This window comes from Salmo trutta, chromosome 6 (genome assembly GCF_901001165.1).
Source record: "Salmo trutta chromosome 6, fSalTru1.1, whole genome shotgun sequence".
NCBI classification, from domain to species: Eukaryota; Metazoa; Chordata; class Actinopteri; order Salmoniformes; family Salmonidae; genus Salmo; species Salmo trutta.
Genome location: NC_042962.1, coordinates 53,900,911 through 53,912,706, shown reverse-complemented (window position 1 = coordinate 53,912,706; position 11,796 = coordinate 53,900,911). Strand labels below are relative to the sequence as shown.

The following is an 11,796-nucleotide window of genomic DNA, read 5'->3' as shown; positions in this document are numbered from 1 at the left end:
TGGTGCCGTTGTTTCGTTTTCTCTGAAATGTTCTCTGTCCAGTAGCACCTGGGAAAATGTCTTTTGAAGTTTGTATTAAAGTCAATTACACCCAAACCCCACTGAACTCAAGTTCAGCCAATCACCCACTGTCACCTCAATCAGCAGGGCTGGTGCACCCTGGGGACTCCAGAATGCCAGTTTGATGCCAAACTGTTCTGAATGACTGATGTAAGAACTTATCTGATTCATTCTGCCATGTTGCCAACCAGTTAGCCTAGCGCAGTAACTTCCAACATAGATCCAGCTAATAATATCTACAAAATGTAGATCAGGGTGACTGTCAGTGACTGACATAACAAGAGGAAATATAAAATGTAGATCAGGGTGACTGTCAGTGACTGACATAACAAGAGGAAATATAAAATGTAGATCAGGGTGACTGTCAGTGACTGACATAACAAGAGGAAATATAAAATGTAGATCAGGGTGACTGTCAGTGACTGACATAACAAGAGGAAAGCTACTGATGCACAACCACATTTCTAAATTGCACCTCGTGTATTCTACTATTATAACGCTCAACAGTAAATTGACTCCCCACCCAAAATGAAATATATTTTTTTTGTCTACAAAAGGGGAGCCACGGGCCGCCAGTTTCCCAACCCGGATGTCGATTGTATGTGGTTCCTGTTTGGAAAGAGATTAGCAGGCATACCAAATCAACATATTCTGGTTCTATTGTTTGAAAACGGACTCTTCCCAAAGTAAAGTAAAAAAAAATATATATAAATGCAAAATGTAAAGTGTTGGTCCCATGGTTCATGAGCTTAAATAAAAGATCCCAGACATTTTCACATATGTACAAAAATATTATTTCTCAAAAATGTGTTTACATCGCTGTTAGTGAGCATTTCACCTTTGCCAAGATAATCAATCCACCTGCCAGGTGTGGCATATCAAGAAGCTGATTAAACAGCATGATCATTACACAGGTGCACCTTGTGTTGGGGACAATAAAAGACCACTCTAAAAAGTGGTTTTGTCACACGTCACAGAAGTCTCAAGTTTGAGGGCGCGTGCAATTGGCATGCTGACTGCAGGAAGGTCCACCAGAGCTGTTGCCAGAGAATAGAATGTTAATTTCTCTACCATAAGCTGCCTCCAACGTAGTTTTAGAGAATTTGGCAGAACAGCCAACCGGCCTCACAACCGTAGGCCATGTGTATGGCGTCATGTGGGCGAGCGGTTTGCTAATGTCAACGTTGTGAACAGAATGCCCCATGGTGGCAGTAGGGTTATGGTATGGGCAGGCATAAGCTACAGACAAACAAACACAATTGCATTTTAATCGACAGCTATTTGAATGCACAGAAATACCGTAATGAGATCCCAAGGCCCATTTCTTTTAAAGTATCTGTGACCAACAGGTGCATATCTGTATTCCCAGTCATGTGAAATCCATAGATTAGGGCCTAATTTTGTTATTTAAATTGACAGATTTCCTCATATGAACTGTAACTCAGTAAAATCTTGGAAATTGTCGCATGTTGCGTTTATATTTTTTCAGTATACATTAAGAGTGAAGCATATGAAGGACTGAAGTAATATCCCTTCCTGCTGTGTGTCATTTTCTCATTAAAGAACATGTTGGAGGATCCATTTTCTATGGTTGTGCAATACATAATGTTAGTATAATAGTATATTCCCTTGAGAGTGGTTTCTCTTCAGAGCCAACAACAGGACATGGGACAGACAGAGAAATCAGACTAATTAGAAATAGTCTATTTTAATACAGCATTTCTCTGACTATACACAGATGAGTGCTATTTACAATCACGTGGAATATGAAATGAATATTTGGTTACACGAGTGGTAGGACAACACTAAAGACAGTAAGGGTACACAACTTGATAAAACAAAGGCTAGGGTGGCCATAGAAATGACAAGATAAGGCATCCTAACCAGTCTTGCCTCTGTCCATATTAATGGGTGTCATTCTGAAGTCTGGATGGGTGACTTTACAATCCTGTTTCCTCTGGTATTTACTCAGAAACGACATGGTGACAAGCTGCACTTCTTGGTACTTATTTTAAAGAACTCAATACAATTGGTAACGTGTATTGGTAATAGCACAAAAAACAACTATTTGAATGTGTTATTTCTAAGTACTCACCAGGGAGGTAGTGGACTATGAAAGTGATCATTACCCCTTACATTCACTGGAGAACATCTACACAGAACCAAAATATAAATGCAACATGTAAAATATTGGTCCCATGTTTCATAAGCTGAAATAAAAGATCCCAGAAATGTTCCATATGCACAAAAAGGTTATTTCTCTCAAATTGTGTGCATACATTTGTTTACATCCCTGTTGGTGAGCATTTCTCCTTTGCCAAGATTATCTATCCACCTGACCGGTGTGGCATATCAAGAAACTGATTAAACAGCATGATCATTACACAGGTGCACCTTGACCTGGGGACAATAAAAGGTTACTGTACAATGTGCAGTTTCGTCACACAACTCTATGTCACAGATGTCTCAAGTTTGAAGGAGCGTGCAATTGGCAGGCTGAACGCAGGAAGGTCCACCAGAGCTGTTGCCAGAGAATAGAATGTTCATCTCTCTAACATAAGCTGCCTCCAATGTCGTTTTAGAGAATTTGGCAGAACGGCCAACCGGCCTCACAACCGCAGACCGTGTATGGCGTCGAGCGGTTTGCTGATGTCAACGTTGTGAACAGAGTGCCCCATGGTGGCAGTGGGGTTATGGTATGGGCAGGCATAAGTTAAAGACAACAAAAACAATTGCATTTTATCGATGGCAATTTGAATGCACAGAAAGACCGTGATGAGATCCCGAGGCCCATTGTGAGGCCCATTTCTATTAAAATATCTATAACTAACAGATGCATATCTGTATTCCCAGCCATGTGAAATCCATAGATTAGGGCCTAATATATTTATTTCAATTGACAGATTTCCTCATATGAACTGTAACTCATTAAAATCTTTGAGATTGTTGCAATAATATTTCTGTTCAGTAAATACTACTTCACAACCGTTAAGGACTTGGGGGGGCTGACTGGAGACTTCCATCTAAACCTTCCATTCTCCAGAACCTGCTTGGCACAGAGGAATTATTTGCCAACTTTCCCATTGTTCCCTGTATAAAGTCAATGTAAAACTGATGATGGGGACTCATTCAAATGTTAATATCTCTTAATCTCTATAAATACAGTATCTTCCATTTATACCAGCACTTATACCACTTAGAATTGGACATTATTTGGTCATGCTAGTGTTGAAATAAAGCATTGATTTGGGCAAATTTCAGTACATCTATTACTCTGGTCTGGGGTTGCCATTATGAGGACCCGTCTCCACTCTGTCGGATGTCTGCCACACTCTCAGGCACCCTCGCTGTCATGCCTTCCAGGGACCTGGTCAGGCAGATCTGGCAACCCAGGCGGGACCTGGCAAAAAAAGAGCGAGAAGGGGGAAAAAAAAAGGATGAAAAAATAAGATTATGACAAACATATTTAAAAACGTCACAATGCTATGACCTAACCAAAATGGATCCACTTGAAATAATTGAAGTTGGAGAGTGAGGAGGTAAACTTATTCAAGATCTGTGTTTAGGGGGTAACGTTTTGGGACAACAGAAGTGGACCAGTGTCACAAGGGGTTCAGTCAACACTCAGCTAATATGATTAGTGAGGTCATGACCGTCACCCTTCTCATCTTGCTCTGCCTACACCAGCAACACACAACTCAAATCCCCTTCCGATTGGTTGGAAAGCAGGCTAGCAACAGTACAAGGCAAGCGTGTGCCACTGTTTATCCCTCTGTTCTTGTTCCTCACAATGATTACCTCCTAATCTCATTATAAATCAACGCTGAACAGCATAACACTCTGGTTACACTGGTGGCAGTGTGTGTGTGTGTGTGGTAACACTGGTGGCAGTGTGTGTGTGTGTCATTTCACTTGTGCGTCCAATCAATGGGCCTCCAATTCGTGTGTGTGTCTTACGTGTCTGTGAGTCCGTAGGCCAGGTCCAGCATATCCATCTCCTCGTCAGTAATGGGGCCCAGCTTATTATACACGTCTTCCTCAAAGATCAGGTGACAGGTAGAACAGGCCAGTGTCCCCTCACATGCGCCTGACAGAGAGAGACAAACACACAGAGAGAGAGACAGAGAGATCAAAACATCCCACTGAGAGTGAGAGAGCAGGCGAAACCTACAATAAACAACCGTATTAATTCACTTAACCACATTAACGTAACCCAACTCACCGAACCCATCAAAATCGAGGTCCTGGTCGACAACGACATCTAGGAGAGAGTCTCCAGGAGAGCCTTTGACAGAGATCTTCTCTCCATCTCGATTGATGAAGTGGACCGTCACCTTATTGTCAGCTCTGCACAGGAACAGACACAAGGGTGTAATTACAGACAGTAGCTGTGGTCATGCTGGGGATTGGGAATACATTGGATTAACATAACACTTTCCAGATGCTCAAGGACTTTGTATTGTATGTGGGAAATGGGTAACTCCCATAGACTAGGTAACTCCCTCTCAGGACTTGGTTGCGAATGTACAGGCTGTTTTTGAAGGTGTATTGGTTTCGGGTTTCTGCACACAGATCCAATGGCTTTAGCTTTGATATCTATACCAGGATGTGTTGAACAATATTTCTACAGTCGTTCCATACTCTACAGTGAGTAACTAGTCCCACAAGCAATCCAGCAATGTCCTAGTCCAACAACTGTTCAGAGATCCTCAACAGAGCCCTGGTTTGATGGCGCTTATCTGCCAGAATGATCAGTCAGTTGTACCTAGCTGTACAATGATGACAGTTTGCAAATTAATTGATTTGCACATGATTTTCAAATGATGAGATGTACATATTTACAGGCAGTGTGTCATGGTTAATAAATTGATTAAATAGAACGATAGAACGGTGTGTTAGTGAGGAAGTAGGTGGCTAGGCAGATGGTTGACCTTTGCTCATCATTTTCAACCAGAAGGGGTTATTGAGTGACTGACTCAGACTTTTTCGTCACACTGCTGCAAGTTATGATTAAACACACAGTTCTAAGAAATGATAGCTACCTAGTTGGTTCGATCAAATACATCGAGTACTGACACAATGATTACGCAACAAGCCTTTCTGCTGAAGTTAGCCTTCAGTTATTGGCTTATTTGATGCGATACTAAAAAGTTTGTTAACGTTAGCATTCTTCCTAACATGAACTAGTTAAGGTAGCCAATATGACTAGCTAGCAAGTAGCCTAACTAAGCGTGGATACCTTTATAGCTAGCAAGTTAAGTACGTTTGGGGACATGATAGATGACACGACTCCTTACCTAAGAGGTTGTGTGTTGGTGCTAAAATCCCTTACGCGAATACAGGCCATTCTCTGACCGGCCAATGATAAGTTCCCCGACGTTGTGTTTGTTGCTGAAATGAGTGCTTCTGTTCGTCGTCGAGAATTTTCTCGGAACGAAACATGAAATAGTCTTCTTGCCGATGTCATCAGAGCCATTGCTTGGAGATGACGTTCAAAATCTAGCTTAAACGGCGGGGAATAGAGTCCGATTTCGCCTTGTATGAGACCGCTATACAGTACTGACAAAACAAGCTACCTTCATGCTAAATTCAGCTAAAATGGCTATATCTAGCCCTTTGCGTAACCAGCAGACACCGCTGCTCTGTCGGTGTCACGTTTATTGCATAACATCTTAGCTACTGCTATATGGAGGCCATACTGCTACACGATCACTTTGGAAATAAAAACTGAAATATATCTAATTTGTTACAATGAAATAAGCTTAGCCTTTGGACTATTTCAAAGGCAAAGCGCAAGGTTTTACTTTTTTATTTAAAGATCTCAAAATAACTTCCTGGAACAAATTCTGACATGTTCTCTCACGTGACCTTACGTGACCAATCACAAGAGTTTTCTTGGGGTCTTTGTCGGGGCAGTGAATAGTTTTCATGTATTCAAATGTATTATATCATGTATTCCATAATGTATCCAAATGTTAGCGCAAGGTGCATGATGATTTTGAAAACTAGTTTTAAAGTTGTCTACTGTGGTCTTGAAAAGTACTCTTATCCTCAAAATCTGTATATGAGATGAAACGGAAATTATTACTCAAAACTCATTATGGGAAGAGTTAACTACCACAAGTCTCCATTTCCATTGATACATAAGATTCTATATGGTGTAGCATACCAGATATGTGTTATCATTTTAGTGGCTTACACAGGGCAGTTTAAATGGAATAAAGTATTTTGATCAAATGTTACTGACATAAAAATAAAAAAATTCAATCAATACGGTTCGTGCTAGTGTGGAGTGGGTAACCGGTGCGCTATCTCGCTTTATTAGCTGGATGCCTTGCCATACGTGACAATGACTTGCAATGAAATCCCAAGTTAAAAAACATTGGGATATGGCTGCAATCCAAAATGTTTATAAAAAGGTGAAACGAGGTAAAGTCTTATTGACAATTATTATTATTTTTTTTTTTTAAATGGGATTGCTGCTGTTTCCCAATGTTCTTGAACTTGGGATTTCATTTGAACTGCTTGTGTTAATATCAGAGAGTATACGCCCCTTATCATCTTTATTGCTGCAGCTGAATACTTATTGACCAGTGAGTCTTTTCTTTCCTCAAATCACTTTCTGAGTCTCCAGACCTCCACCTGTTCACCATACAGGTAAGTGAAATACAACTACGCACACTCAATACACACAAACAAAGATACACAGACTGAGCGTCTGCTAAATGGCATATAAACAGTATATATATTATTTATAAAAGGAAACCGTATTTGACACAGACACACATACACACAGTCAATGTAGGCTAGCTACGTACTTAGAACTCAGTGTTAAATAGACACTAAGGTCGAAACATTATCTAAGTGAAGGGAGAGGCTAAGGCGCTGGTAAACTGGACAGGAACTGAGCAAAGGTACTTGGACTAAAAGGTAAGAGAGACAGTGAGACTTTTAGATTGAGAACAGTCACAGAGCACTAGCACAGCTGGATTCACCCTACAACCAACAGGTGAGATTACCTGTCTGAGTTAGGTAGATACAGTATATACATTTAGACACCATATGCATTTAGACACCATCAGTGTACCTATTCTCTCTCATCCATTTGTTTCTCTTCTCTGCTATTTGTCTTGTTCACAGGATGTTGGCGTTTACGTTGTTGCTCCTGGCTTTGTCAAGTAAGAATCTGAAAGTTTTGAATGTTTCTTTTTTTTTTGACAGACGAGATTCCTCAAATTGAGAATAACTGAAATATTACAGTATAGGCTGCTTGTGCAAAATTACTACATTTCACTATATCAATGGACTGTAACTTTGGACTTATTCTTGACATTGATTTTGCTCTTGTGAACTTTGTTACAATAAATTCTTATCATGCTAGACTATTTTTCTGGCACAGTGGTTAATAATTGTACCAATAGGGCAGCGTTTCCTTCTCTATGTATGTTCTTATCTGATCAAAATAAGTGCATGCCTTGTATAACAAGGTCAAAGTTCAAGGGCAGTGTGTTTGTGGGCTGGCATGCATGTAGGGTGTGTGTGCCCGTGTGCATGTGTGTGCGTGCATGAGTATGTTCATTTTTGCAAGTGTGTGTATGTATGAATCTGACCGTGCCTCCCCCCACTTTTGCTCTAGATTATAATATTTACTGATTGTATGTTGTGTCCCCCCAGGTCTCCATGCAGCCCCACTGAGGGATCATGTAGTGGCATCCCCTAGAGGTAGACTTCAGAATCACAAGGTCCTGGTTCTGCCCGGGAGTCTCCCAGTGGAGGAGCGCAGACAGGGAACAGAGCCCTCCAGACGCTTCCTCATGGACCTGAACACCGGCCTCCTCAAGGAACACGTCGGTGAGATGGACAGGAGAGTGGGACCAGGTACAGGGCTTTGAAATGTTACATTATCCACAAATGGTATATATTTTTTACATTTGGGGTTTTATATATTGTCTTTCTCCCCTGCTTTCTCCCCTGGACACAGTAAGCACAGGTTTTCTAGCAGCCCTACAGACATTAGCTTTGGAAGCTAAGGCTTGCTGAAAACAGTGTAACAGATATGGGTGAAAACAGTGTAACAGATATGGGTGAAAACAGTGTAACTGATATGGGTGAAAACAGTGTAACTGATATGGGTGAAAACAGTGTAACTGATATGGGTGAAAACAGTGTAACAGATATTGTGTCTGTATATTTCTCTCTCTCTCCAGTGTACGTTCCTCCCTCTGTGGATGAGTACAGACAGGGAACCGAGAACTCCCAGAAGACTCTGGTGGACATCAGGAGCGGACGGATCATTAAACCTGTTGGAGAGATGAAGAGAAGCATGATAATGACTCCTCGGGGTGAGAGAATGTGTGTATTTGTAATAGAAAGAGAATATACTAAAACGTTATTGAGCACTTAACCCATGTATTTCCTATCCAGAGCCTATGGAGGTCCCAGTCCCAGTCCAGAGGAGAGTGGGAGGATGGGTGAGGGCTGATGTTCTGCCCGGGAGTCTCCCACTGGAGGGGCGCAGACAGGGAACAAAGCCCTCCAGACGCTTCATCATGGACCTGAACACCGGCCTCGTCAAGGAACACGTCAGTGAGATGGACAGGAGAGTGGGACCAGGTACAGGGCTTTGAAATGTTACATTATCCACAAATGTTAGTTATTTTTTACATTTTGGGTTTTATATATTGTCTTTCTCCCCTGCTCCTCTCCTCTCCAGTGTACGTTCCTCCCTCTGTGGATGAGTTCAGACAGGGAACCGAGAACTCCCAGAAAACTCTGGTGGACATCAGGAGCGGACGCATAATCAAACCTGTTGGAGAGATGGAGAGAAGCAATAAACAGATACCTCAGGATGAGAGAGTCAGATTCCAAAGTACAACAGAAGTTTTTCTTTTTGATATACACAAAATATATATATGTATATCTATATATATCCATATCTAAAAGCCTGTCCACTTGAATTGCTTATTCAGTGGCCCTCTCCTTCTCCCTGTAGATGTGAGGCTGGTCGAGGCTGAGGTCCGGAGCGTCCCAGTGGAGGAACGTAGACAGGGATCAGAGCCCTCCAGACGATTCATTATGAACCTGAACACCGGCCTCGTCAAGGAACACATCAGCGAGATGGACAGGAGAGTGGCACCAGGTACAGGGCTTTGAAATCTTACATTTTTCTGAAATTGTCATCTCTAAAAAAGGAAATAACTATTGGAAGAAGTATTTAGGGTTATATACACTGAGTGTACAAAACATTAAGAACACCTTCCTAATATTGAGTTGCACCCCCCCTTTTGCCCTCAGAACAGCCTCAATTCATTGGGACATGGACTCTACAAGGTGTTAAAAGTATCCCACAGGGATCCTGACCAATGTTGACTCCAATGCTTCCCACAGTTGTGTCAAGTTGGCTGGATGTCCTTTGGGTGGTGGACCATTGTTGATACACACAGGAAACTGTTGAGCGTGAAAAACCCAGCAGCGTTGCAGTTCTTGACACAAACTGGTGTGCCTGGTACATACTACCATACCCCGTTCAAAGGCACTTAAATATTTTGCCATGCCCATTCACACTCTGAATGGCACACATACACAATCCATGTCTTAATTGTCTCAAGGCTTAAAAATCCGTCTTTAACCTGTCTCCTCTTCATCTAAGCTGATTGAAGTGGATTTAACAAAGGACATCAACAAGGCATCATAGCTTTCACCTGGATTCATCTGGTCAGTCTATGTCATGGTAAGGTGTTCATAATGTTTTGTACACTCAGTGTATATTCTCTTTATCTCTCTCCAGTGTACACTCCTTACTCTGTGGATGAGTTCAGACAGGGAACCGAGAACTCCCAGAAAACTCTGGTGGACATCAGGAGCGGACGGATCATCAGGCCTGTTGGAGAGATGAAGAGAAGCATGAAACTGACACCTCAGGGTGAGAGAGTGTTTGTGTGTACAGTTTGTGTGTGTTTGTGTTCTGATGGAGTATGCTTGCTCTCCTTCTCCCTGTAGATGACAGGCTGGTGAGTGCTAAGGCTGAGACTCACTCAGAGACAGAGTGTGTTGGGGAGGTCATCGATGGCCACTGCTATCAGTTCAACCCCACACTAATGACCTTCAGTGAGGCAGAGGTGAAATATACACCCAAGCAGTCATATTCGCTTTTCTCTTAAACAGCTGTCCTAATATGTGTGTGTGTGTGTGTGCGTCCAGTCCTCCTGCAGCATTCTCTCCCCTCACGGACACCTGGCCTCCGTAACCAACGGCAACCTGCACTCCCGCCTGGCCTCCATGGTGACCAAGTCCACCAAGAGTCCCGTCCTCACCTGGCTGGGTGGAGTCGTGAAGGTCAGTATTTCATCACCCCCTCACTCTTGTTCAATCAGAATGTCTAATAGTAACCAAGCCATTTTCCAAGAGTTTTAATGCTGTGTATGTGTGTGTGTGTTGTGACCCCTGCAGGATAAGCAGTCAGAGTGGACCGACGGGTCCGCCTGGGGCTACAGTGACTGGATGCCCGGTCACCCAGACACACACACAGACAAGCAGGCTTGTCTGGAGATGTTCAGAATTGGTGAGACTCATACCTTTTAAAAGTTTTTGATATCTATATTGACAACATTTTAAATATTAACAATATAATATTTTCTAAGTCACAGTGCTAGCAATAACAGGTTATATTGTGAAATGCTACCTTTGAGCCTGTTGATAAATAAGGCTATAAATCATAAAAAGTCTGGGAAGGACCCAGATGAACTTGGTATTGGTTATGAGAGCATGTTGTATTATAAGATTTCTGTTCTTTCATGACCATAACATTCTGATACTGTTTTAATCAACAGGTCTATTAGACACAAAGTTAGATCCTTAAAATTGGATTATATGGTATATGAGTGGTCCATTTAACAACATTGTCATTTGTTCCCTCTCCCAGATGAGAGCTGGTGGACAGCAGTGGACTGTGAACTGAAGAGAGCTTCCATCTGCTCCTTCCCCATGGCAGCATAAGAGGCCTGCACTAACTGTATAATTAGAATAACTACAATGGACATTACAATGGACTATGAAAGGGACTGGTCACTCGATGGCATACATGGAAGGCAACAAAACCTGATGGAAACAAACACAATAGAAAAGTTAAATTACCCCCCCATTGGTAGTGATATCAGGTCTCACCAGTAACCAAGTGATGTCAACACATGAAGTGTTCTATTGAAGTGTTCTATTCTGTCACCATCTTGAGTGTCATTAAAAAACAAATGTTTGTTTTTTTAGATATTCCCATTCTACACATTCTGTTTCCATGCAGAAATCCTGTGAACCATAAAACATCTGCATCCTGTTTGTATTAAGTTGTATGTCCTCCCTTCTTAAAATAAAAACTGAGCATTTTACATGGTGTGTCTCTTGTGTTCATTGTGAAATGAAAACAGCTGGAGATGTGTTCTGCCTGAAGCGGTTTCAATGATGCTTCAGCAACAGGTCCAAAGTCTTCCCCTACTCCAACTGTCTGAACACGGTTTGAATAGTACATACTGTATAATGAAATCAAAAATAAATGAACGGGAACCAACTGATCCAAGCTGTATAATATTTGTCCAAGCTGCGTATGGCAGGTAGTCATAAATAGTAAAATAGGCTAGACTATCTACTGCCTGCCTACATGAACAAAAAGACTTCGGGAAAACAATTAGCTTGAGGAAAACTACAAAAGTGAGATCAATAGATAAACGAAGTACTTCACTACAC

At 41.8% G+C, this 11,796-nt stretch overlaps 2 protein-coding genes across 3 annotated transcripts; one reads left to right on the top strand and one right to left on the bottom strand.

Moving 5' to 3' along the window:
- Positions 1–2,931: 2,931 nt before the first annotated feature.
- Positions 2,932–5,837, bottom strand: LOC115196299 (adrenodoxin). The gene is made up of 4 exons (XM_029756991.1): positions 5,358–5,837; positions 4,283–4,407; positions 4,018–4,147; positions 2,932–3,460 (listed from the first exon to the last, which is right to left on the bottom strand). The coding sequence occupies exons 1-4, from the start codon at positions 5,534–5,536 to the stop codon at positions 3,352–3,354; spliced, it is 543 nt and encodes a 180-aa protein (XP_029612851.1). The 5' UTR covers positions 5,537–5,837; the 3' UTR covers positions 2,932–3,351.
- Positions 5,838–6,585: 748 nt separating this feature from the next.
- On the top strand, positions 6,586–11,441 carry LOC115196298 (uncharacterized). 2 transcript variants are annotated; one of them, XM_029756990.1, is made up of 12 exons: positions 6,586–6,717; positions 7,201–7,238; positions 7,735–7,938; positions 8,268–8,402; positions 8,485–8,673; positions 8,774–8,929; positions 9,053–9,199; positions 9,848–9,982; positions 10,060–10,178; positions 10,261–10,395; positions 10,510–10,621; positions 10,982–11,441. In XM_029756990.1, the coding sequence occupies exons 2-12, from the start codon at positions 7,202–7,204 to the stop codon at positions 11,053–11,055; spliced, it is 1,443 nt and encodes a 480-aa protein (XP_029612850.1). In that variant the 5' UTR covers positions 6,586–6,717; position 7,201; the 3' UTR covers positions 11,056–11,441. The 2 variants fall into 2 exon arrangements, with proteins under 2 accessions (XP_029612850.1, XP_029612849.1); XM_029756989.1 differs by lacking the exon at positions 6,586–6,717 and adding an exon at positions 7,046–7,069.
- The last annotated feature ends 355 nt before the right edge of the window (positions 11,442–11,796 follow it).